Genomic DNA, 26268 nt, shown 5'->3' on the forward strand with positions numbered 1-26268 from the left:
TAAAAAACTAAGAATAAGCCAGCAATGTGCACTTGTGGGTAAGAAAGCCAAAGGCATTCTGGGCTGTATCAAGAAGAATGTGGGCAGCAGATAAAGGAAGGTTCTCCTCCCCCTCTACTCTGGTCTGGTGAGGCCTCATCTGGAGTATTGTGTTCGTTTTGGGCTCCTCAGCTCAACAGGGACATAGAACTTCTGGAGAGAGGTCACTAAGATAACCAGGGTACTGGAGCATCTTCATTATGAGGAAAGGCTGCAGGAACTGGGGCTGTTCAGTCTGGAGAAGAGACTGATGGGGGAACCTCATTAATATTTACAAATATCTAAATAGTGGATGTCAGGAGGTTGGATCATCCCTTTTCTATGTATTTATTGGCAGGACAAGGGGTAATGGGACAAAGTTGGAACACAAATGTTCCACTAAACATAAGGAAAAACTATTTCACTGTTGAGGTGAGGGAGCCCTGGCACAGGCTGCCCAGGGAGGGTGTGGAGGCTCCTTTTCTGGCAGTCTTCAAACTCCACCTGGACACATTCCTGTGTGACCTGATCTAGGTGGACCTGCTTTGTCAGGGGGTTTGGACTAGATGATCTCTAAAGGTTCCTTCCAACCCCGCCATTCTGTGATTCTGCGATACACTTTCTGTTACCTTCAGTATTTGCAGCTTCACACTCTCCAAAACAACACTGGAAGGAAGCATGGTCCTTCTGTTACTTATGGGCCACAGGTTGAAGACTCCAATTCTGAATCTTTTTGTATTTTTGGAGGAAGGTTTGCTTTGATTAAGAGTTTAATAATGGGGCATTTGTTCATAAGCATCTTAACACCAACAAAAGGCCGGGATGAAGCTTAGTTATTTCTGTGTTAACACACTGCAATTCAGCAGAAGATCAAATCATTGGAGTGGGAAATACTTTTTTAGACATAAGGGTACTCCCCTAATGTACATCCCAAAAATACAGATATGAGGAAAGAGAAGGGGCACTGTGTTCTGAGTAGATACTCTTCACAGGTAATGTACATAGCGCTCAGTGTCAGTTTTTGCAAAGATGAACTCATCTGTATGGATGACTCCACACACAGATGGGAAGCAGCACCACTTGCCCTGGGATTAAATGAGGTGATTCCATTGCCAGCAATGCTCAGGACAGGTTGCTCAAAAACCTGAGTGTGCGAAACACCTAGTAAACTCACTAGCAATGCTGTTATCATAAAAAGATTTCAGAGGACAATAAAAACAATAAAGACAATTAAAATAAATTGTCAACTAAGTCTTGGAAACTAAGTTCCAGGATATCATATGTTACCCCAAGTTAGCAAGGTAAGAGAAAATTATCCAGAACAGGAGTAGGAAAGTGCAACCTACTCTTATCTTTTCTGCCTCCTGTCACTGTTTAGGGCATGGCTGGAGTCAAATCAGGATCAGACAGGTTTGATTACTGCATACCAACAAGATGTCTGTTGACAAGCTAGTTTTTTGTTATTCATGATGCAAACTGGTACATTCTTATGAGAAAGTAAATATGTGAAAGTACTAGGAGGCTGTTCCAGTAGACTGTCTTAATTTTGCTGAGAAATGAGATAAGAGACGTAGTTTTGCATCATTTACAATGCTTTATCATGGCACTCTGAATAGTCACTTTGCCTCTCAATTTTATTTACAAATTTACTCTAACTTCCACCAGTCTTAAATAACAGCTACCTATAAACCTTGAGGGGATCAAACAGGGGTTTCATACAGGATGCAATTATAATAAATTGCAGTGACAAATTGCACCATTTAAGAAACTTATAAACTGAATTCAGCACTTCAACTAATTATGTTTACTTCACCAGCAAAAATGCCGCTTATAAAGTTTCTCCCAGTGCCACATGCAGATGGCAATCATGGATGCCAGCTGATCAGAGATGTATTGAGCTGCACATTATAATGACAAAAGCACTTTTCATATTTACTGTTAGCTATAATTTTCCTGCAACTCTCCCATTACAAACAAAAAAACCCACGTACTGAAAGTGGTTGGAGGTGACACATTCCATTTTGAAGCGACTGCATACATTGTTTGGGTGCGGGTGTTTTTGGCTTTGCTTTTATTTTTTAACTTTTGTTTTAGAAAAGGCATTGCTGTCTGAATTTGGAACTGTCTGATCTTCCATGTTTTCATAAATATCAGAAATTATATCTTTCTCAATTTTCTCCAAAGTCTCCAACCTCAAATCTGAACATTTCTACTCCACAGTCGAGACTTCTAGAAAAATTGAAAACTCTTGATTATTTGATAAGAAGAATTCAAGTACAACTGAAGCAATGCCTTATTCCATCAGAAACTAAGCTACCAAAGCTTGGAAGCACTCAGCAGCCAGAAAGATGTGCTTTCCACGTAAAAATACCATACCCTTTCCATACCCAGCCACAACCAGCACCTTAACAAAGCTGAACTCCTTATCAGTACACTTGAACAATGAATCAGTACAAGCACACAGAGGTACAGGTAAAAATACCTCTCAGAAGGATGGTTGTACTGACAGAGTCCTGTGGTTCTGGGCTCACATATTCTTATGCACCTACCTGACAGAGCTGTTAAAGCAGAAGACTACACCGAAGGCGCATTATTCACCAAGTCCTCAGTAGCTTTCACAGGAGTTAGAAACTTAACTACTCTCTTACTGTTGAAAAAATCTCCCTAAGTCAATACATGATATTCTGTTTTTCCTTATAGAACATACAGAAGTATGTTGAATATTGACGTGCTTCCAATTTATCAACAAGCTTTTACTTGTGTGGTCATGTAGCTCTGACAGAAGAACTCCTCTATGCTCATGGCCAAAACACAGACACTCCTGCACTTGGTAACTGCCTTGTACAAAGTTGTAGTTTAGTTTAAAGAGTTTAAAAATAAAAGGTGCTTTATAACGAATAACTCAACCAAAATCCTACTAAAACATCTTGTGAGGCCTTTCTACTTGCAGCTCTTGGTTTGCAGGTTGTTCACCGAAGTTGTCAAAATCAACAAACAGAAGTGTGGAAGTCAAAAATACTGACCTTCTGCTGTGCTATACTTACTCTGAGCAACCAATTCATCTGTGTACATTAAATAATAGATCAGTATTTTCAGAAGGCTATTCTTAAAAATGTTCCTGAGACTCCCAGGAACACTAACAATGTCCTCAGCCTGGTCATTAAAATATAAGGAACTTCCATAACACAATGAATGCCCAAGACTTACTATAGTTGAAAACTACTCTGATAAATTCACAGACTGAACAAGAATAGAAAATGAAACGTGATCTGTAAAACTGACACTCCCTTTAGGGTAAAATTAGGAATGCTGGCCAGAGAGCTAGTAGCCAGTATGCATTTGGACACTGATTCTTCTTGTCCCATCCAGATATTTCAGTTTGATTGACATTTCAAACACAATTAAAAGACATGAAACGTGACATAAAACAGGAACAAGAAGTTTAACCATTAGTGTGATTTTTACAGTGTTCATCAAATGTGCTGCAGTAGAAAACCCTGCAACATCAAGATACACTGAAAAATGGGAGAGTAAGCTCATGTCTATAACCACGCTCCTCACTATGTAAGATAAAAACTGTTACAGATCATATTCTTACTTAAAAAAAATCAGATCCCAACTCTCCAGAGCAAATACCATGAAACCAGTGATTTAAACAACCTTACCCTCGTTCCTTTCAACAGGTTTTGATACTTCCATAACAAAGCTTTCTTGCAGCTGGTGGCCTTTGAAACGGTTGAGATGTTCCTGTTCTATTAAGTTACTTTCCTCCTCTTCCAGAGGTTGCCACGTGCCATCGATAAACCACTGTCCACGCATTACAGGAATCTTTTTTGTTTCTACAAATCAAACAAGAGATATATTTTTTTAATACAACAAACCACAAATGACAGGACATGAGAGGGAAAGGGAACTCTGTTTGGTGTTTTGATGAAAAAGTTGAACTCCTGTTGCTAGGGCCTCTAACAAGGTAAACACAAATGCCTCAAGAAACACCACTGTCTTTTCCCATGGGGCTGAAATGAGCAGTGAAAGTACCATTAACTTGTAAACATCGGAGCTAATGAGGCCAAATTTTCAGTGTGTGAGAGATATGGATAGAAGTATGCAGATTTTGTGACATTTATTGAGGGTTTAAGTTCAAGCAACAGTCCAGCTTTAATGGAATATACTCCTCCCTACCCAGTTGCCTTGAATTTTCAAAAAATTGGGAACTTTGTGAGATCTCATGCTCCTCTATATTTGATTGATATATTTGACTGATAACAACCACTGGTTTCAAAGATATCAAGACTGTGCAGAATGAGGGAAGATACAAAACCACACACCCTGACAGCACAGAGCCTTGTTTTCCTTGGGAACTACACTTACAATAACCCAAATTACACATCAGTTCACATAAAGGGTGCTTTTTAAAATGAAAGGGGTCTTTTTTAATTATTAAAATTGGTCTTCCACTAAGTGCTGTTTTCAATCATTGACGTTCTAATTTCAGTTTTAGCCCTCCAAATGAGGAAGCAGAGTGTCCATTTGCTGTCCACATGACAAAAGGAAAGTCTACCAAAAAAACCCCACCAACATATCCTGGTGCTCACTCTTCATCAAACTGTGCTTCATGCCCCCACTAACTACTGGGGTTGGAAGGAGCAAGAATCCTCCTCTCCTACCCATCCCTGCAAAGCAAGTTGAAACAATAATATCCATTGTAACTTAGCTGATAATCTTTCCTCCTGCATCTGGAAAACCAAGTAGAAATATTGTGCATGTCTCTGCTCCACAAGTCTGTAAGACCTCAACCTTGAGCCTGAGGAGACCAGCACAGATACAGGACTGCTGAGGCCCCAGAGCAGTGGGACCACTGACCTCCAGTGCACGCTAACGTGTGCAAACATCTCATGTGTGTGCATACTAGCTGCACAAGTTTAGCTCTCCAAAGCAGTTAAGAACTCAACCAGAGATGAAGAGGCTCAAAAAAGGAGCTGAGGGAAAAAAAGGAAAAACAGGCTTTATCACTCAAAGACCTGTTCCTAACTGGAAGGTGAGGAAAAAAAGATGGTAAGAACAGTTTGGAAAAGATGCAAAGAAATGGTAAATCAAAATTAGGTAAAAACCAAACGACATAGAGATTTTAGAGTTAATGAGCAAAGGAAGGGCTCTATCTGATTTATCACTAGATCAGTTGAAGTGCAGCTGTGTGAGGTGACCCAGCCAAAGGCGATGTTAGCACAGACACTAGTTCAGGTTATAAAGCATCTCTTCCACAGAGCACTATACTTGGACCGGGCACTAAGCTTGATGGTGGCTCAGATATCTCTGCACTGCCCTCCACTACAGATACTCCACTAATGCTTGTTGTGCCCATGGACACTAGTACACACCACAAGTGTTTTTCATACTAACTGCTTGCAGATGAAAATGTAACAGAGCATTGCAAACACCTCCATAATTTACTTGGAACCTCCAAACTATTCCGAGTTCTTCATCCCTCAGACTATTGCACCTGCAAACTTGGAAACTAAAAGGAAAATCTTGCAATCTTTTCCTATGTTTCAAAAAATGTTCCAAAGCCAATGTTGAAACCTTTTCCACAACAGATTTACTGGCAAACGCTGCCTCCACAGGACTAGAAACTATGATAAGCTTCTAACACTACACCTCTGTGACAGAAGGAGGGCACGTTTGTGGGTGATGGCACCCTTAAGTTAGTCCTGAAGCTATCAACAAGGAAAGGTGAATAGCAGGAAAGCTCATGGCAGGGAGAGAAGCGGACACTGGAGGCAGACTCCTGGAGCAAAAAGCCCAGATTACTACTGGACCTTCCTCACTTGGTGCTGGCACACGTGCCCTCCCAGTTACCAAGGAGTTCTCGTGACTGGGAATCCTGCAGACAACCCTAAAAAACAGCCCTTCTGTGCACAAAAGGCAGAAAGCAGTGAGTGAACTTCTCCCAAAAAATGTCTCTGAGTACTGTCAGTTTCTCCCATACTCACTTCCCATAGATCCCAGTTTCCTTTGGCAGGCATTGGGCATCCTGGTTCACCCCTCCCAAGTGCCCCATAGCCCTGTTCAAACCCTCCATCCTTCCTGCGTCATCATCTCTGCATATATATAACATAGACGACTCTGGTCTCGTTGGCCTGACCAGAATGCAGACAGAAGCAGAACAAGACCCAGTTCTGCCATTCAACTCCTGTTTTTACCACCAAAATAGCTACAGGAGTCAATTGTTATGCATTACATTCCTAATATTTGGGATGTTGACAATCCATCAGCTGAATAAAGAGGTTGAGGTGTTCAAAGGGGCACGCTTATTAAATGGAAATGAAACCACACATATCAGATGAACAAAAGGTCTTTAAACTGTAGAAGTTAACATTCACTACAAGTGACACAGGAAATTCAAACTAATTTTGGAGTCTATACCCCATCAATGAACTGTGAAACATGAGTGTTTAGTTTTCTTCAAATTCAACTTAATCATAGCAATACTTGTCGCCATATACAAGTAGCCCCTTGTCACACACTTCATCAACCTTTGCTGTATTCACCTACATTTGACACCTGCTAGATACCAACATTTGCCAGTAGAGCTAATACACACAGATCTAGTTAGGCTGCCTTGACAAACAAAGCACTGTCTGTAAGAAAAAATGAAACACACATAATACGTGAGCGTAGATAAAGGATCTCATTGTTGCTGAAGCAATGACATAGCTACGTCAGATGGTAACACACACTGGGAAAATCTGTAAGCAATTCCTTAATTCTGGACCAAACATTCTGATGAGGCTCCATTCATTCAATTTCTTTAAAGAAAAAAATAATAAGTATACAAATGCTATTTTGTACTCCAACCCAAACGAATACAAGATTCCTCTTTTGCAGTTTTGAAGGGCTTTAAGTATTTCACATGGGAATTTCCACCTACAGATTTCTAAAATTCTAAACATAAAGCATTAAAAGAAACATTTTCAGGCTCTTTTTGCCTGAGAAAATTTTTCCCATAGTGGTTCTTTAAAAGAGTAAACTGTAACACTCAACAGCAGCTCTCAAACATGAGATGGGCAGTGCCTTTTCCAGAAAGGCTCAGCCAGGAAAAACTGGCATGTTGGAAATAAAAAAAGGTATTGTAAAATCCTTGTAGGACAGTTTAGTTTGGTAGTAATGTATCTGGCTGTGGGTCTGGAAAGAACAGTTACGTGGAAGTATAAATCACCTTTAGATTCGAAAACATTATTATGGAGCTTTGCTTTCAGGTTAGAGCTTTAAAACATAAGTGAGGCAATTCTGTTTTCCAAAGCTCAGGGGAATTTTAGGGGGACATAGGAGCTGTTTGCTTTTTTTCCCTTTGCCCCCTCCTTTAAACCATTGCAAACTACGCATGCAACCACAAGACCCTGAGCTATAAGCTGGTCTTACTTCCCTTCACCAGCTGGATGGCAGGTTTGATCACTGTGCTACTGGGAAACAAGAGAAATCCACCTAGTTAAGGAAGCATGGAAAATATAATTCCTTCCATCAGAGGCACAGTTGATTTTGAGAAAAACCAACACTGTCTTTCAGAGCTGAAACAATCACATTTCATGTTACTTCTCGAGGATGCTTGGTAAAGTGGGGAAGATCACCTTCCCCTTACCATCTCTGTTTTCAAAACTGAATGACAATGGCTACATATTAGAAGTGTGTAATAGTGGGCTTCATTCAGCTAAAAGTGTAACTCCAGTCATCACTATTATGATCTACTAATCCTAAATGTCACCAGGTCCAAAAGCAAGGGGCATTGCAGTTGAGAAGAAAGAGAGGTCTGTTAACAGTAACTACACAGAATACTCTGGGTTGGGTGGGGAAGCAAAGTGACCGCAACAGCAGCGGATTCCTCAGTGTAGTCTATTGACTGTGGGAAAGAGCAAGGACACACCTTTGTAAACAGAACTCCTCTCTTTAATCTTGGACAGGTGCTGTTATTTAAAGACTCCTCTCTGATTCTCTGTAAGAATTTGATGCAAGCAATTACAGTAATGACCATTAAAAAGTGATAAACCAAAATTGCCCTTTTAGCACCCAATTTTAGTCACTCCTATCCACCCTCAATAAATATAATTAATGTCCAGGATATTCAGAAGATTTCAGAAAGCTTAAACTACGTTCTTATAGTTATTTTTGGTTTATGGGCAAATTAGAGATATTTACATCACGTTGTAATTTAACTTCTTCTTGACAACACAGAATTCTGAATCTATAATATGAAGTGTTATTTATCTTTGTCCCTACAACCTTGATCCCTAGGAAAGGATTTGCTTTGATTTCTTTACTGCCTTAAGTCTTATGCTATATAATCTGCAGTTGGCAGAGCTTCGAATTGAAAGTTAACAATATATTTGGGCAGTTACACACTTGCATGGTTTATTTATACAAGAATTCCTAAATAAATTTGAATGGAAAGGATTACCAGCTGATGAAAAGCGCTTTTAGTCGTCACACATTTTATCACTTTTAAAGAAAAATAGTTTAAGAGATCTAGATGGTAACAAAGGATTTGTTTTTAAACAAAGGTCTTTTCCCTGAAAATCCAAAGAATAAAAGAATACAAGTGCTAATGTGAAGGAACAAGAACATGAGTGACTTGTGTTATGACAGTCACCTAAATCCTCTGAAGAACAAAAATTATGTTAAACAAATTGCACACAACCTACAGTAAACATATCCAATAGCTCATGTATGTATGAGCCAAGCGACTCCTTTTTTTGTTAATATATATAAAGGGTGGGACCATGTTCACTGAGGTCTCAAGAGACCTTACTGAACATAAATTGCATGAAAAAGCTACACAATCCATCAGAACACAGTATGAAAAGTAGTAACTGCACAGAATTTGCTTTCCTTATTACTTGGTATTTACCAAAATTTAGATATTGTACAGCTCAAACTGTGGTTCATATTCTCTTCCCCCAAGTAAAAAGTTTCCACAAGGGGAAACAGCCAGGAGAAGTTTAGATTGGAGCTGAGGAAGAACTTTTTCCCTGAGAGGGTTGTCAGCCCCTGTGCCAGGCTGCCCAGGGAGGTGGGGGAGTCCCCAGCCCTGGAGCTATTGCAAAGCCGTGGAGCTGAGGTGCTGAGGGCCATGGGTTAGTGATGGGCTGGGCAGTGTTAGGGGAGGGCTTGGACTTAAGGAGCTTGAAGATCTTTTCCAACCAAAATTATTCTGATATAAGCCTCTTTCACCATACTTGACAAGTTACTAAAAGTTCAGAAATAAAGCTTAAACAAGCAGCCAAAGGGAGGTCTGTTTCAGAAATGCCAACACCAGCTAGCATGCAACCTGCAAGATTAAGAGAATAAAATAAGACAGCAAGATTCAGTAATCTTTTATTTCATTGCTTCAAAGATTAGGTCCTGCTTGATGGCAAAGTTAAGGCGTTTCTGGTGCTATTCACTCAGTCTCAAGACAGCTATAACAATTTACCCACAAATGAGATCTAAAAGGTTGATATAATATTCAAAGGCTCAGAAACTTAAATTAAACCTGGTGTTTTGCTGAAATTGGCAACCCCAGTTTCCCAGCTCAAAGAGAAGAGGCTGGACAAGAAACACAAGCTCATAAAACACTGTCAAGCTCAAGATGCTCTTCAGTAATTTCAGATTCCAGCTTTTCAGTGTAGTAACTCCTGTTCCTTAAATTTGACTTCCTTATTACTTGAGTTGCAAACAATTTACAGTGTATGAGGATAACATCTACACAAGCTGTGTGGCTTGTGTACTGTGAGGCTACCCTATGTGACCTCTCAAGCTGGGAGGTATTTAAGTAACAAAAAGAAGTGCCTACATACTTAACAAGGGTAAAAAAAAAAAAGAAAAGGAAAAAACTGACCCCTTGCTTCCCTTCAAAGGTTTGCTAAAGGTTCTGAACTTCATACACCTTGGAGCACAGCACTCCCAGCAATATACTGCAAGACACACAAGAACCTGCATGTTTACATCAGCCACTGAAACAAGTATATTCCAGAATAACATCCACAATAGTATTGCAGACTTGAAAAATTTTACTATCCATTCCTACTGTACCAGGTCTAAAGTCATATTTTGAGTCTATTAACTACTGCATAGCCCTTAAGCCTTTTCACTAGTGGAAACACTGTGAAGTCCAAGGCCAGGTACTACTGCATCTCTGTGCCAGCATGTCTCCTGCCCACTCTGCAGCCATGGCCACTGTGCCTCTACAGAAATAATGAGTTGCAGATTCTATTTTTGCCAATGCAAATGCACAGAGCAGCAGTTTGCAGGGCAAGATCTGTTCCTCTTACTTGGTTCCCTCATGGCTGGCTTTGTAGAAGCCTGTAAAAGAGGAAACAAAACCCAACTCATGAGAACAGGAATGAGAATTCTATGAGAATAGATGGTCACAGAAACTGAGCATGAGATTGAAGATTTCTGTCAGTGATACAACAGTCCAAAACTAAAATTTCTTTTATTTCACATTTTCTAGGTAACATAACAGTCTCTTTAAACTATTGGTTTTAATATCTTAATGTTCTGCAGCTTTCTAACTGTCTTCCTTAACATATTATTTCAGAATAGAGTAGGATGCTGACATTTATTTAAATGGAGCCCTTCATTTAATCACAGTCTGGGTGACTTGCCTTTGTTTAACCACAAAACACACGCAATTTGTTCTGCTCTTTCAAAAGTAAGAACATGACCTGAAGAGGAGTTCAAGGGTGAAATTCTGGCCTCAGAAAATGTAACAGAGCTACATGAATTTACAGAGCCATACTTCTCTGTTTTATTGTCTGTGATGAAAAGAGATTTCATTCACTGAGCAGTGAAGGATATCATTTTGCTGGTGAATCCAAGTAACTCTAAACTGCTTTATTGAAGCAATTTCAAAATTACAGGTGGAAGTTACTTTTGAGTTTCACAAAGACTAAGCACCTTATTAAGAGAAACTGATTGGCAAAGATGGGATTTTCTTTCCAGACTGGTGTTCAGAGTAGCTACATGTATCAGTCTTTGCCTCAGTGTTGGTTGCAGCATGGGAGGAACATGTGCTTTGTTCCACCACCAGTGTGAAATTTGCTCTGTTTTACCAAGACCACCCAAAGTATTCAAGCAGCAGCTGGTAACTGGTTTTCCCTGAACCATTTTTAATCCATTTACACTATGAACTGAGCGATCCAAAACAAGAACAAAAGGTTGATCTTAGGGCTGGTTCAAATGTTACGTAAGGAACCCCTCAAAAATAAATGAGTGACCTCAAAATCAATGACCTCTCTCAACTGCTACATATCACCCAAAATATAGTGTGTAGCACATTTTTTAAGAAGGATTTTTCTCATTTAATAGCTTAACATCTCTACAATTGCTTTTTACACGGACTTGAACCTGATGGCTCAAGTCAAAACCTCAAAGCTCACCTTACTAGTCATGCCAATGATGAGCAGAAAACTCTCCATCAAAAAACCTTGGGCTGTTGAAACACAACATGGGGCAGCAGTTTTTAGGTTTGGCACTTTATTGTGTTCTTACTTTATTGTCATTGAATTCTTATCAATTGTTTACCAAATGTCAATATTAGCACTCCAAGTGAAGCACTTCTACCACCAGTGTTTGCTGCTGGGGCCAGTAAGCTGTAGCAGCTAGCCCTTTATCAGCTCTTTTCTCACCCAAAGAAACTTGCGTTTTTTGAAACTGCAGTAGCTGAAAGCTAAACCAAAAGAATGACTGTGCCACGTGACAGACATGTGAGCACCTCCTGAAAGGTAAGCCTGTGCCCAAATCCCATTGAAAGTCATGGGACTTTTGTACAATCACCCCCTCAGCTCAATGCGTGTGCTCTCTGGTAGGCGCTCGTCAATTAGTCTTTGTTAACAAGCTCTTCACCAGCACCACGCAGCAGATCATGTATATGTACAGTCTGAGTAAGTGGGTTCCTATACCGGAATGACTTTTAAAAAGAGAGCAAGATTTTTTCCTGTGGGTGTCTCAGACCTACGAGTAATGAACAAGATGAAGATATTCAAGGGTACAATAACCCTTGCTCTAAGTCACTTCCCTCTTCCTGCTTTGCAGCAATTTTTTTCAGCACTCTCTCTTAACTTCACTTTTTTTCTGTCTACTGCACCTCAAGTCCTGATTTCCCTACCCTTTCATCTCTAGACTTCACTTTCTCCTTCAAGTTTTTTAACCTACAGGGTTTCCAGCTCCTCTCCACCCTGCACCCCCAGCAAAACCAGCATAATTTGAGTTTCTTTCATCTTAAATATCCCTTTCTGGGATCCCACTTGCACCTCATAATCCTCCATCCTAGCCCTCACTAACCACGCTACTTATAGCAGTTACAATCTCTGGAGCTTCTCCTCCCTGGCTACACACCAGGCATACTCTCGTATGGCTTCAGCTACCCACAACCCACTCAAAACATACCACACCAGTGACCTTTTTGCTGGCCAACACTCAAACCCACTACTGCAGCTTCACTTTTTTCAGCCTTACATACCACTGACAGAACCACTCAAAGTGCTTATGTTAATTTCTTGCTCTTCTCCATCTAGTCCTTTTGCTTACTAACTTAAATGGTGTCAGCCCTTCCAGATTCTTCTTGTGCTGCTCTCAGGGCAAAAATGAGTTCTGCCTAAGGTCTCCCTTGGCCTTTAGTATCTATTTTTTTTTCCCCTAGACAGCATCTCCCTCTCACACACATATGCACAAAAATTCAGCTGTCATCTATCTTTCATCTAGCTCTCTCACCTCTAAATTAAATCCCATCCTATTTCTTTGATATTGCCATAATTCAATCAGTATTCAAGCCTCAATTAAGTCAGAAGTCCTGATCCTTCTCATCCCGCTAACATTTTCTGCTTTCTCAACTACAGTTGACAACACCCTTCTGCCTGTCACTCACAACCTGTAACACAAGTACTCCCTGCATCTTTGCCTTCTTCACTTTAGAACACATCCAGCAGGAAAAGTGCTGGACAACACCAAAGGGCAAGTACAGCTTGCTTTCTGAGCTTCCATTGTTAGCCAGGTATAGCTGACACCTCCGGACAGCAACTCTGTGATGCTGGTACCATTTACAGGAGTAAGGGAACACATTCATTTTGCCTAAAATAACGTTTGGAAATCACAAAAAATAAAAGCTGAGGACACGGAAGAAAGTTTTCTCAAAGACACATCCAAGCAAAGTGCTGACATCTCCCATCTGTTCTAGTAAAAGCATCCTAAATGTCTCAAGTTCTCTGTGCTGAAAGAAGGAAAGTTACCAGAGACCATAGACATGAACAGCACATGCATACAAATTAATGCAATTTGTGTTTTAATGCATGAAGCACTGCAAATCTTGTTTCATCTATGTGTGTTAGGGAAGGAGCTGGCCAAAACTAAGACACAAGCTACTTTTGGAAGGATGGTACAGTAAGAACAGAAGCAAAAAAAGTAAAACCCAGTAAAGATTTTGAGCAGCAAAAGCAATGCTTTACCTTGCTATATACATTATCAGTGTTTTAGTTGCAAAAGAATTACATACTTGGAGAGAAAAGCAAGGAGCAGTGTTCAGGAATTCAGCCTTTGATCAAAAGGTCTATTACATAAAGGAAAACATATCAACCAAGTTCAAAGACTGTCCAACACACCAAAAGCAATGCTGTAAAGCAACAAAAAATGTGTTCTGCTGCTAAGAACAGACTAAAACCAACGCAAGCCACAAACATACTGATAAACTCTCAATTCTAAACCCTTATTTTTCATCTTGCCTCATGTACCTGTTGTAATGCTATTTCTATTTCAGAATACAAACCAAAACCCCATGAAGGAAACAACCAGCCTCAGAAGAAATATCAGACATTGATTGAAGTAGCCAGGCAAGAGGCCTAGTGGGACCCTGAGATGGGTTTAGGGTTGCCAGTCTGTAAAATGTCAGCTCAAGGGAAGGCACAAGCACCCAACACTCCTGCAAAAAGCACCTTACAGCTCAGAAATGCTGATTTTTAGTCTTGCCAGTGCCTCCCAAAGAAACACCAGTGGTTCTACAAGTACAAAAGGCTTCCTAGCTTACTGCTAATGACTATCTCCTACATCAAAACAAGCATATGATAAAAAAATAAATCCACTGAAATAGTCTTTTGTAATTATCTGGTGCCAAACAAACTACTATACTCCAAGACTTCTCAGTAATCTTGACTGACTGACTCAAAGTTCAGAGGGCAGCTAATATCTCATTTTGCAAAAGCTCAACCTGCAGAGGCTTTTTACAAGGTGCTAATGACTGCCTCTTCTTCCAGTTCACATAGCAGCTGGCAGAGAGTTTACAACAGAAAATACAGGGTTTGGATGGTCCTTTCAGCCCAAGCTTAAAGGCAGCTGAAACAGTTTCTAAAAGCTGTCCAATTCCAGCCTGAGCATACAAATGTTAAAACTAAGACCCAGTGGTCCACTCTGTATCCACAGGTATTTCCAGGCTAGGGTGTTGTATCAGTACAGCAGAAGTTACTCTTACATTTTCACTCTGAAAGGGTCCTAGCAACCAACTTTTAAAAAATACAACAGGCATTTTACTTCTACAATTATTAAGTACAAAACCACACACATTAAAAACCAACCAAACAAAAAGATCACCCTTACCAAACCTGTGTCTGGGAGCAGAGCACTCTTATCCTTCCCTAAAAGGTAACACTCCACACTCCCCAACGGCTTTAGAAATGTATCTTTTAGCTGTTGTTTCTCTCTCCATATTATCAGACATATTATTTGACAAAAATGCTACTTCAAATTTTAAAAACTGTTGCAAGACAGATGTCAGCTGAGGTGATGAGTGTCCCCAACATCCAGTCTCTCAACTGAAACTGGAGAACACACCGGGATGAAGATGACTACCTAGAGCAAGTGTTGTAAGAAAACACTGCTTGCAAGAACTAAATACAGGCAGCTTGACCACATAACCATCAAAAAGCAAGGGATAAGCGAATACCTAATAGGACAAAAGTTGTGTGGGACAAACTCACAAGCCAAGGAACAGGAGGGAGTCATAGTCCAGACATGAAGAGACGGGGCGGGGGGGGTGTCATAATTTTTTTCTGTTGTATCTAGTGACAGGACCGGGGTCAATGGACAAAATCTGGAACACAAAAACTTCCATTTAAACATAAGGAAAAACTATTTTATTGTAAGGGTGAAGGAGCCCTGGCGCAGGCTGCCCAAGGAGGGTGTGGAGGCTCCTTCTCTGAAAGTTTTCCAAACCTGCCTGGACATGTTCCTGTGTGACCTGATCTAGGTGGACCTGCTTCTGCAGGGGCTTGGGCTGGATGATCTCCAAAGGTCCCTTCCAACCCCTACCATTCTGGGATTCTGTGAGTCACCTAGAAGTCCAGAGGTTGTAGATTTAAGACTCACACAGGACTGAGACTGAATATGTGTATAGAAAAATGGTTGTAAAGCAGCCCATTTCAACTGGGAAGGCAGAAGGAGGCTGGGTAACCAAAGAAAATTCAAACAGAATACCCCTCATATAAAATACCAGTCATCGTTAGGTTCACAGAAGACAAGCAGCAGCCCAGCTCTAAGTTACTCATTTATCTGGAAGCCTACACTAATAATTTTAGTCCTCTTATGCTGCCTTTGCTACTTCTACAATACTAATTAAATAAATCCCAGAGGTCACAAGGTAAGGATAAAATTCTCAGTAATTAATCTACTCAAATTGTAACCCAGTCTGATACTGCACACAAGTCCTGTGATGAGTTTAAGATGTCCGAAGATGTGGAGTGAAACAGTACTTCAGCACACACCAAGCTATAATCAGCATTTCCTTGTCATTAAGGTGCCACAATAGCTGAAGAAATGTCAGCACGTTCAGTCTTGTTGCTGTGAGATAGCAGATTTCCCTGAAGTACGGCACATCTGTGAAAAATAACAACACAACAGGCAAGAACAAAGATAAAAGCTTCTGACCTTTGCTCTGAACTGAAAATGTGAATCAGCAAAACCAAATTGCACTTTCTGTGCACTTTAATGTGCACCTCAGAATATTTAAGTCAATTGTACTCATTAGCTTCCTCACTCATGGGCTTTGCTTGTGTGAGATCTGGTTTGCTATCATCATCTGGATCTACACTACAGTGAACCAATGTAGTAAATATCCTTCGGATGCAAAATTACACACCCACTATGAAACTGGAGTAACTTAGGAAGACCAGCTACACCCAAGGCCTTCAAAAGCAGAGATGAGACTGAATGCTTGGAATCTGGCCTTGCAGTTTCCTCAGGTCTGGACACTGCAGCTGGGAGGAAAGAACGGAGAGAGGCAAGAGTGCTCACGTAGAGGGAAGAGAGGCAAGAAATCATAGAATCATTAAGGTTGGAAAAGACCTTTAAGATAATTGGGTCTAACCACTAGGAAACGTGCAAGTGAAGGAGTGAGACCAGAAGTCACTGACAAACCTCTGAAATACCAGAAGTTTATCTTAGTCTTGCAAAGGATTGGACTTGCTAATAAGAAAAGACTCGTGCACTCTCCATAATCAGCTTTCTGAGGACTAGAAAACATCCCTGTCATTAGTCTTCTCAGGACCATGAGTTTATTCCTTCCGTGCCTAGCACTGCTGCTGGTGCTAACCTTTGGGAATCTCTCCTTCCAAGCATCAGAAATCATCTCTGCACAACATATGTCATTATTTGAAACATCTGCTCCTCAGGCTTAATGAGACTGAATCAGCTTCTGAACTGGACAAGGCATAGGGTCAAGAAATTAAACCTTTAAGCTGCTGATGACTACAGCCTCACTCTCCCATTACTGGGAGCAATCCTGCCTCACCTGACAGCTCTGCTCACTTGTTCCCTCTCTCCCTATTTCACAGTTACAGGAGGTATGGCAATAGTTTCCTCATCCCTTGGATGACCTGTATCATCTCAACCATGCAGCAGATGCATCAAGTACCAAGAGTGAGGACTTGAGGGTAGTGACAAGGAGAATCACCTCTACTTTCTGCTCAAAGAGCTGTGCCCAGGCTCCTCCAACTCAAAACATGTGGACTGAGACCTCTGCTCACCCCTGGAGCTCAGTGTCTGTTTGCTGGGACAATGATGTGAAAGACAAATTGTCACCCACAGGTGACTTCTACCACGTGGTATTGTCATTTATGGATCTCCTTTCTGAAAAGATGCTGATAAACGAGAAAGGAAACAAACAAAAGCCATAGTTTTCATATCTGAAACAGTTCTCCTCACCTGAGTGTCAAATATACGAAGAGGAGATGAGAGAAACCTGACTGCCTCTCTCCCAAGTCCATGCCAGGAGTGTCTACTGCTCAGCTACTCTGCATCTTTCACTCCATAACATCTCCCTTGTCCTTTAAGGAATGCAGCTGGAAAGTAAGTCCACAGGGATGGTGAGTGAGCAGTGGCACGGCTTGTCTGTTCTAGGAGAGCAGACGCTCACTTTTCTAGCGAGATCCTGAGAGACATTTCCCTCCAAAGGAAGGGGCAGAAGAGCTGAGGTGTCTGCTCTTTTCTCATCTATTCTGTGAGGTGCCCTCTTCTCCAGCAAAGGACACATGAATGCAAGGGGAAGGGTGGGATAGGAGGCGCATCATCACCTTATTTTGAAGCTGAGAAGGCAAGGTAAACTCCCCTCTCCTGGAAGGATAAGAAGACTGTGTGTGTATCTGATATGCCTGTTGCATCCCCTCTGACAGAAAAGAAAATTCCCACTTCATGCTCCCTCCCAGTGGACACGTGATGGGAAAGGGGAGATGAAGCACAGTATCATTTTTCTAGAGGAAAGGACAAGGTAATAAAGTGGAAGCCAGGTATTGGCCCTCTCGTTCATCATTCCTCATTGAAGAAGGATCAAAAGTGTGAGGCAGGGGACAGAGAATTGCTGTTTTTACCATTCTCCTTCTGAAGGAAGGGTGTGCATTTTGAGGGAAGGGAGGGGAGTGCTGAAGGCAAGTATCCACCCTCACTTGTCCTTTGTTTAGGAATAGACAGGCAGAAGCAAGAAGTGTGTCAGTCAGTTTCCCTCCTGCCGCCTTCTGCACGCGTTAAAAAATGAGAAGATACCCAGATGTTGCTTTCCTATGTCTCTACATCAGGTGTGAATGCCCACATATCAGTCTCCTTCAGGTGTATATGAACAGGGAGGTGAGAAAATGCCCATTTCTCTTTGCAGCTGAAAGTGCGTGAAGTACACCCTTACCTCATGACCCTGGCATGGGAGGTGAGGGGTACTCAGTACCTCTCATCCTCTGGGTGTGCTGGGAGTGTGTGTGGAGGAGTACTGCGGGGTCCAATGTCCTCTCTCTCAAATGCACGCCGAATGATGTCCACAACACTTCCCTTACGAGAGTGCCTATAAGGGTGGGATGCCCACTGTCACATTTGCCCCCTAACACTGAGGCTTAGAGAGAAAAATCCCCAACTCTCCTCACTCAGGTGTGTGTGAGAGACGGTCACCAGGGTCTGCTCTCCCTGGAGCACATCCTGTCCTGTAACCCTTGTACTCAAGCACACATGGGTAGCAAGTGGTACCTGGTCCCCTTGGCCAGGCTGGGGTAAAGGGGAGTGCTCAGGGCTCTATTGGGGGGGTTGACAGGAGAGACAGAAGGGCAGCCTGGTGTCCCCATGGGGTGGGGGGGGGGGGAGAAACTCAGTGCAGGGTCTCTATGCACAGAGGGGGCCCCCTGAGTCCCTTCCTGAAGAGAGTAGGAGATGAGAAGCAGCCCGGCCACCCCCCAGGTGTCTCCCATGGCCCCGCTGCGGTCGCTGCGGGAGGGGAAGGAAGAGGCGTCCCCCGGTCGCAACGGTAGGGAGGGCGGCACTCACGGTTCCAGTAGACAGGGTAGCTCTCTGCGTTGACCACATCCACCTCGTAGAGCCCGCTCCGCACGCACACCGGCTCCACTGCCGCTGCCTCGGCGTCCTCCGTCCCGGCTGCGCCGCCGGCTCCGAGAGCGCGGTAGGCCAGCTCGATCCGCAGCGAGTCGTAGCCGATAAAGGGCTTCCAGGTTTTCTGGTCCTCCCGATAGAACCAGCGCACCTCCTCGGGGTCCAGTTCCCGCAACACCTCATAGCGAGGCCGGCTGCCCCCCGGCCGCCTCCGCTCGGGCAACGCGGCCGCCGCCAGCGAGAAGTCGCCGCTGCCGCCGCTCTCGCTGCTCGCCAGCCCCGCTCCCTCAGCCTCGCCGCCCGTGCCCATGGAGTAACGCAGCGACGCACCGGACTCGGCCGAGTAGAAGTCGCTGCTGGCCTCGTCGTTCAGGCTGGGCTGCCGCGGCAGGGCGGCCGCCGCCTCCGTCTCCCCCTCAGAGAAGGAGGCGGAGAACGCGGTGCGGAGCGGCGGCGCGGTGCGCTGCTGGGGGCGGCGGGACGGGCGGGCGAGGGGACGCTGGACGCCGCGGCTCGCCGCCTCCTCCGCCGCCGCTTCCTCTTCGCTGGTGCCCTGCGGCGAGCCGGCCTCGGAGTAATCCATACCGCAGCACGCCCAGCCCGGCGGCGGTGCCGCCTCGCCCCTCCTCGCCCGGCCCACGGCCGCCTCAACGGCCGCCGGCGGCCTCAACCGCCGCCGGCTCCGTGCGGGCGGGGGCGGTGCCTCATCGTCACGCGCGGCGCGACGCGGCCGGGGGCGGGGCGGGGCGGCGGCACGCGGCCTGCGGGCCCGCGGCGGGGCGGGGCGGAGCGGGCCGGGCGTGAGGGGCGGTCCCGGCTGCGTGTGCGGGGAGCCGCTGGCACCGCCGGCAGCTCCGCGTCTGTGGGGCAGCCTCAGGCACAGTCAGCAGCCCCGGTGTGTGGGGATGCACTCAGACACTGCCTACAACCCGTATGTGTGTGTGGGGGACACACTCAGACACAATCTGCAGCCCCATGGGTGTGCAGGATGTCCTCAAGCACAGCCCCGTGTACGTGTGAGACAGCCGTAGGTACAACCGACAGCCCCAGGTCTATGTGAGAGACACCTTCAGACACGGCTTGCAGCCTGACTAGGTGTGACACCTTCAGATGCAGCCTGCAGCCTTGTCTGTGTGTGAGACGCTAAAACACAGCCTACAGCCATGGGTTCGTATGAGATCTGCAGATGCAGCCTACAGCCTGAGGTGTGCTCAGATACAGTCTGCAGTCTGAGACACCTTCAAACACAGCCTACCGTCGTGTGTGTGTTTGTGAGGTGTGCTCAGACACAGCCTTGTCCACGTGTGAGACACTCTCAGACACACAGCCTACACCCCCAGCTCCACGTGTGAGATATCCTCAAACACAGCTGACAGCCCCAAGACTGTGTATGAGACACCCTCAAACACAGTTTACAGCCCTTTCTGTATGGGTGAGACACATTTAAGCACAGCCCCAGCTCCATGTGTGCATGAGGCATACAAACTGTGGCCTCATGTAATGCTCTTAAAGCACATCTGGCACCCTTGTGCATATGTGTGTGAGAGAACACATCCTGCAGCCCCACGGGGGATTGGTGTGTGAGAGATCCCCTGCACTCATCCACCTGGCTTGTGAAAGTGTTGGTCTTGGTCTGTGTGTGCATGTGTGCTCCTCCCAACATTCTGTCAGAAAGTAACTGAGATTTGACCTGTTAAGTGTGGGTGTCAGGCCCAACACACACCTGGTAACTTAATAGGGTGAGTGGAATACACATGTATGCAAGAGATACAATCCCAGCCAACACTCTGCAGTGTGCCAGTAAGTGCTGGGGTGCAAGGGTGAAAGTGAACCTCTCATCACACTCTCCCAATACCTAATGGGAGGGTAGCCTGTTCATCTCCGTGTGCTATCTCTGTGTGCTGGAGTGTCATATGTAGTGGTTACCAGAGTGCAACAGGGATCCCTCCTCTCTGTGTGCAGCCCTACCACCTCCACCAAGGAAACCTCATAGGCTAACAGTTGAAAATCATGCACAGGGTGACAATATGTGAGATGTCCTCACCCAGCTAAACACCCCCACAGCCTGTCAGAGAGAGGTGGTTGGGTTCGGCCTCTGCTTCTTGACATGACATCCCTTTTGCCTTGAGCCAGGCACTTCTTGGTTGCATAGAGGGTGTGTGAGACAGGCATACCCTAAACATACACTCTTGAAAAGAGGGGGCAACAACCTTTGTGCAGAGAGACTTGACTCTGCCAAACCCTAGTTATGCCCTCAAAATTAGAGAGGTTCACCTGTGCTTATTTGTGTGTGTGAGCAAGAAACAGCTGCCTCCATTCCAAACAGGCACCTCGTAATCAACAGGAGGAGGTGCTGAGATACATATCTACGTGATAAAACACCTGGCAGCCTGGAGCAGAAAAAAGAGGAGGGAGGGTGCCCAGGTTTTACACCTGTGTGAGACAACTCCCCGTCTTAACACACCTTCCAGCTGAGTGAGGGGCAGCAACAGATCACCAGTTCCCCTGCTATCATTTCTCATGGGGTGAGGGGTGTTGTGTGTGTGGGAAAGAGAAACTCCTCTAAACACACCCTGGTTTACTGGGGTGGGGTGACCTGTTTATGAGACACCCCCTCTTTTCGCAACATGCCCAGAAGGAAGGAGAGGGTATGTGAGTGATACTCCTATCTCAGTTACACCCCAATGGGTGAGGGAGCTGATACCTGCCGCTTGTCACCTTCTCTGTGTACAACATCCCAGCTGCCTTACTCACACACACAAATTAGAGCCATCAGCTTGAGATGCTCAAAACTCACTCAGAAACACCCTGCAGCCTGAGAGGGGGATGTGGCTGTGCACAGACTACCTCAAGCCAACCTTTGTACACGGACACACACTTTTTCCTAAGGGGAGAACAGTGGAAGAGGAAATGACTGGATATCACCCCTAAATGTGGATTACTCAAAACAGCTGGTAGCCTGTGCTGGACTGTGCTGGATGGCTGTGTTTTACTCCACCTCAAAGAGGCAGATACTCCGTGTTTTTGTGTATGTGTGTGTGTACAGTCAGCATGCAGGAAGAAGAGTAGTTGGTTGAGTGTCATATACCTGTGTGTGTTCTCACCTCTCACCTGTCCTTGATTTACAGCAAAACCTCTCATAGCCCTGCTGCAAGTTGTGAGGTAAAAAACCAGGGTGCAGTGCAAATGTTGGACCTGCTTCTGCAGGGGTATTGGACTAGATGATCTCTAAAGGTCCCTTCCAACCCCTACATTCTGTGATTCTATGATTCCCCTGTTTCTTACACATTCAGCTTGTCTCCATCCTACAATCTTCAGTAACAAGGGGACTTCTGCGTATTGTATGGCATTGTATGCCCAAAAATAGGTTCATGCCCTACCTCCCATGTTTGCTTTCAGCCAGGAAATCCTGTTAATGGAGTGTATTAAAATACAGAGAGACACCAGATTAAGTTCAGGCTGGAAGGGCAGGTGAAGCTTTTAAAAATGTTTGCTGATGGTATGTTGTTTCCCTGAGTCATTTAAGTCATGCTGAAGGACTGTACACGGATCCTTGAATGCATCAGCAACACTTCTCAATCCTAAAAGCTCCAAGAGCTCTGTTAGCATTCATGAATCCCCACTGCAGGAGTTTTGTGCATGCTTGTTCTACCTTTTCAAATGGAGAAAGTGAAGAAAAAGAGAGGAGATAAACAAGGTGCAAGCAAGAAGTCGGAGGAGGAGGCTGTGCTAGGGTGTTTGACCCTATTGCTCTAGCAACAGGGACATGATCTGTTTAGTTAACCTACCTTTTGCATTTCTAATGATTTCCACAAGGTAATCTCTCCATGAAGCCTGTCCCAGATTTTATCTACATTGGAGAAGAAGAGAGTGTTACACCATAGATTGATTTGAAGACCAGATTTCAGGATTCTCATTTTTTTTTATCCTCATTTCCATGAAAGCCAAAGGATTTCACCACCTTTTTGCATTCAACAAGTGTTTTACCCTTCTTCATGTCATCCTGACCATGTTGTCCCTCCTTTTGCTTCTGGTCTGATGAAGGACAGATCATCCAAATGAACAAGGGGAAATGTGAATGTTCTTTCTTTTTTTTCCTATATATTATTTCTGATCATTTATTTCAGATATGCATTTCTGACATTGTATGTCTGCTCTCCATATGCAGAGCCTACATACTTGGGCATAGTCACTCTGTGGACAATAGGCAGAGACTGAGAACTAATGGTTCATCCTACTCAAGCTGAACCACTGCAGGGAGAGTTGCAATGTGACAGTTCTCCACTACAACCACCCTGGAGACCTACAGAGACATGTGGCCTGAAAACTGGTTGATTAAAGGCAAACCAAAGTGAACTCTAGAGCCTAGAGCCCCTGCCCCTACCCTCCTCAAAAAGTCCCAATGGCTTTCACTTTGGTTTTGTGAGGAAGATTTTTGTTGAGTTGCAGTAGTATGAATGAAGTTGAGAGCCTAGACCTCTGTCATTCGAGCTCAAAAAAGGAGTGATTTTTTTCCTTTTTACTGGTAGCAGCTCTGAGTTCACAGGTGTGCAGTACCTTGAATGTTTCTAACGTGACACAAGACTCAAGTTCCATCACCACTGAGTTGCACGAAATGAAAAATAAGATCAAACATATAAACTTCATTTACCACCAAAGCAGGAAAGTTTCCTTACAGCAGAAGGATGTAAAGGTCTACGTGGAAGTTTTAAAGCCCAGTTATCTTTATTTTGAAATGTCATTTATATAGCACTGTCAATTTCCATGCAGATTAAGAGCAGTGGATGCTGTGATCCTTCTGACCTGAGACCTTCATAGAAGACTTCTTAGCCCCTAATGTATACGTTTAATTTCTGCAGTTAATATACTTGGGAATTTCCTGGAAAAGAGGCAGAGAAGTATCATAAGGAGTTCCCGAGAGAGCTTTGTCTCTCCTTTGTCTAAGAAGTAAAGAGGCACCATGAAGGTATCTATGATGAAGGTACCATGAAGGTAGGGAACATGCGTGTCATTGAAAGTATAATGCATTGTAAATAATCTCTGAGCATCCTGCAGTTTTTAATATCACTTAAAAAACATGTGCATGCAAGAAATGGGATTTGAATTTATGCAGCAGCTTTACCAAAAATGCAACCCAACAATATCTCTCATTTATCTTATTCATTTGCCCAAGGTTGCTGTTAGCTCCAGTGGCTCTTCCTTTAACTAAGCTCACTTTCAAAGTTCTCCAAATTGTCCTCGTCCCAGAAGTCTTTGTTTGCCAGACAAGCTACTCCTGTCAGTGCAATTTTAAGTCGTGTAGTCAGTTTTGAAACTACCTTTCACAGTTCACAAATGGTGCAATCAGCTTGTGTTTTCTTGGAGATCCTAAATAAAATACAATGAATAGCACCAGTGCTTGTAAGAGTCCATTAGAAATAGTCTTTATTCATTGATGAATCCTTTATAACAAAGCCATTTTAAGATCTTTCCATTAGCTATTTTTAAACCATATATTATGCACTCATATTGATTTTGTGTATTTTTTCCCCTCAAATCTGGATACTGTGCAGCACTGAGTCAACACAGTTACTGCTATCAACCCTACCTGTGATTTTGTTAAAGAACAAGATGAAAATTGTTCTTTGACGGGAACTGTTTCCCATGAAAGCTGCTGATTGTCCTTTTACTACAACCTCACTTTCCACTTCCTTGTTAATTGGTACAAACCACTTCATTATACTTAGGTTAGAGCAATAGTGGACTAGCCAGCCTGAAATTACGTGGCTTTACCTCAGTCACACTTTTCAAATATTGACACGGCACTGTTTTTCTCCTTAGAAATGGTCTCCTAGACCATTTATAAACTCTTACCTTCCCACCTTATGTGAGAACAGTCATCTGAAGAACCAGCTCTTGAAGTGCCAGCATGCAAGTCCTCTAGACCTGCCGCTTTTAAAGTGTGGGTTGTGCCGTTTGATGTTCTTTTTTAAGTTGCTTGAATACGAAGCATTTCATCATCTATTATATAATACGGAAAGAGCTTTCAACTTTGTCCCAACTACAGGCAGGAAATATTTATCAAACACTTCTGCTTTTTCAGTTTCACAGCTATCCAAATATATTTGGATATGATGCGAATATTAGTAACTGGACTCCACTAAAATACTGTTCATCTAATTAAGTAGGATTCCAAAAAATCTTTGCTTGCAACATGATATTTTCTGCACAGGAAACATTAACTCTCTGACTTTTTTAGAAGGTGTGTTGGTCAACTGTGTTAGAAGTCCCACTTGCAGGTTTTACCCTACTGCCAGACATGGGAGGATTCTGTTTGATTTTTTATTTTTCCTTGAACACCAGCAATAATATTGCTACTCTTATGGCAAGGTCAAAAGTGCCTTTCACTGGATCTGAAGTGTTCTCCCAGTGCCACAGCTCCATGTTCCTTTACCGCTGCTGCAAGCAGCAGCAGAACATTCCCCCTTAGCTCTAAAAGATGAGAATTAGGAGGCAAAGAGAGGGTCATTTCTGTGATATCAGATGCAGTCTCTCTCAATGCAGCATTGTTAAATTGTACAGGCTTTTTCTCCCTTTTTATTCCTCGCTGCATTGTTCCACGGCAAACAAAGGACAAAAGCAAAGCAATGATCCCTGACAGAAACATTTACCCTTTCAGACTTTGATCTGGCAAAGCCCCGGTGTTCACCTTGGTGTCGGTGAGACTCACAGAAAGCTGTGCACAGGCGGATTGCTGGCAGCACTTGCAAAGAAAATGTTGAACTGCACCTATGCTGCTGGTAGGTGTTGATTGTGGACTTGACCAGACCAAGTTTGAAAACAAGGGTTCTGTATTCATACTGTGCCAAACACTAAGCCAAGAGATGAAGCACAAAGACTTTCCAGAGGAAATCTTCACAGATCTCTGGGAAAACATAAACCTTTGGGAAAGGAAAGGAGAGGAGAGGAGAGGAAAGGAAAGGAGAGGAGAGGAGAGGAGAGGAGAGGAGAGGAGAGGAAAGGAAAGGAAAGGAAAGGAAAGGAAAGGAAAGGAAAGGAAAGGAAAGGAAAGGAAAGGAAAGGAAAGGAAAGGAAAGGAAAGGAAAGGAAAGGAAAGGAAAGGAAAGGAAAGGAAAGGAAAGGAAAGGAAAGCCATTATTATGCACCAAACCCACCTGTCTGGTGAGTGGCTGAAAAGTGAAGAACAAGAGGTGGCTATAAACTGTCAAAAACTCCTCTGCAGAGGAATTATAAGGGAAAAAATTGAAAAATACTAGTTCACTTGGGAGAGGATTGGCATGCACAAGGCCGGGGCAAAGTGAGTTTTGTAGGGGTGTGAGGCTGTGCTAGGAGTCACAGCTAAGGATCTCAAGAGCAGAGTCAGATGGGGAATGA

The 26268-nt window shown here is 43.6% G+C and overlaps 1 protein-coding gene across 2 annotated transcripts in view; it reads right to left on the minus strand.

The window, feature by feature from the left end:
* The window catches only part of DDHD1 (DDHD domain containing 1), a 71334-nt gene extending 51758 nt beyond the window's left edge, over positions 1-19576 (minus strand). For both annotated transcript variants that reach the window (XM_061998928.1, XM_061998927.1), the window contains exons 1-2: positions 18832-19576; positions 3684-3857 (exon numbers count right to left, since the gene is read on the minus strand). In XM_061998928.1, coding sequence (XP_061854912.1) covers positions 3684-3857; positions 18832-19477 — 820 coding nt within the window. In that variant the 5' untranslated portion in view covers positions 19478-19576. The remainder of the gene's footprint in view (positions 1-3683; positions 3858-18831) is intronic.
* Positions 19577-26268: the final 6692 nt, after the last annotated feature.

Source organism: Colius striatus, chromosome 6, assembly GCF_028858725.1.
Source record: "Colius striatus isolate bColStr4 chromosome 6, bColStr4.1.hap1, whole genome shotgun sequence".
NCBI classification, from domain to species: Eukaryota; Metazoa; Chordata; class Aves; order Coliiformes; family Coliidae; genus Colius; species Colius striatus.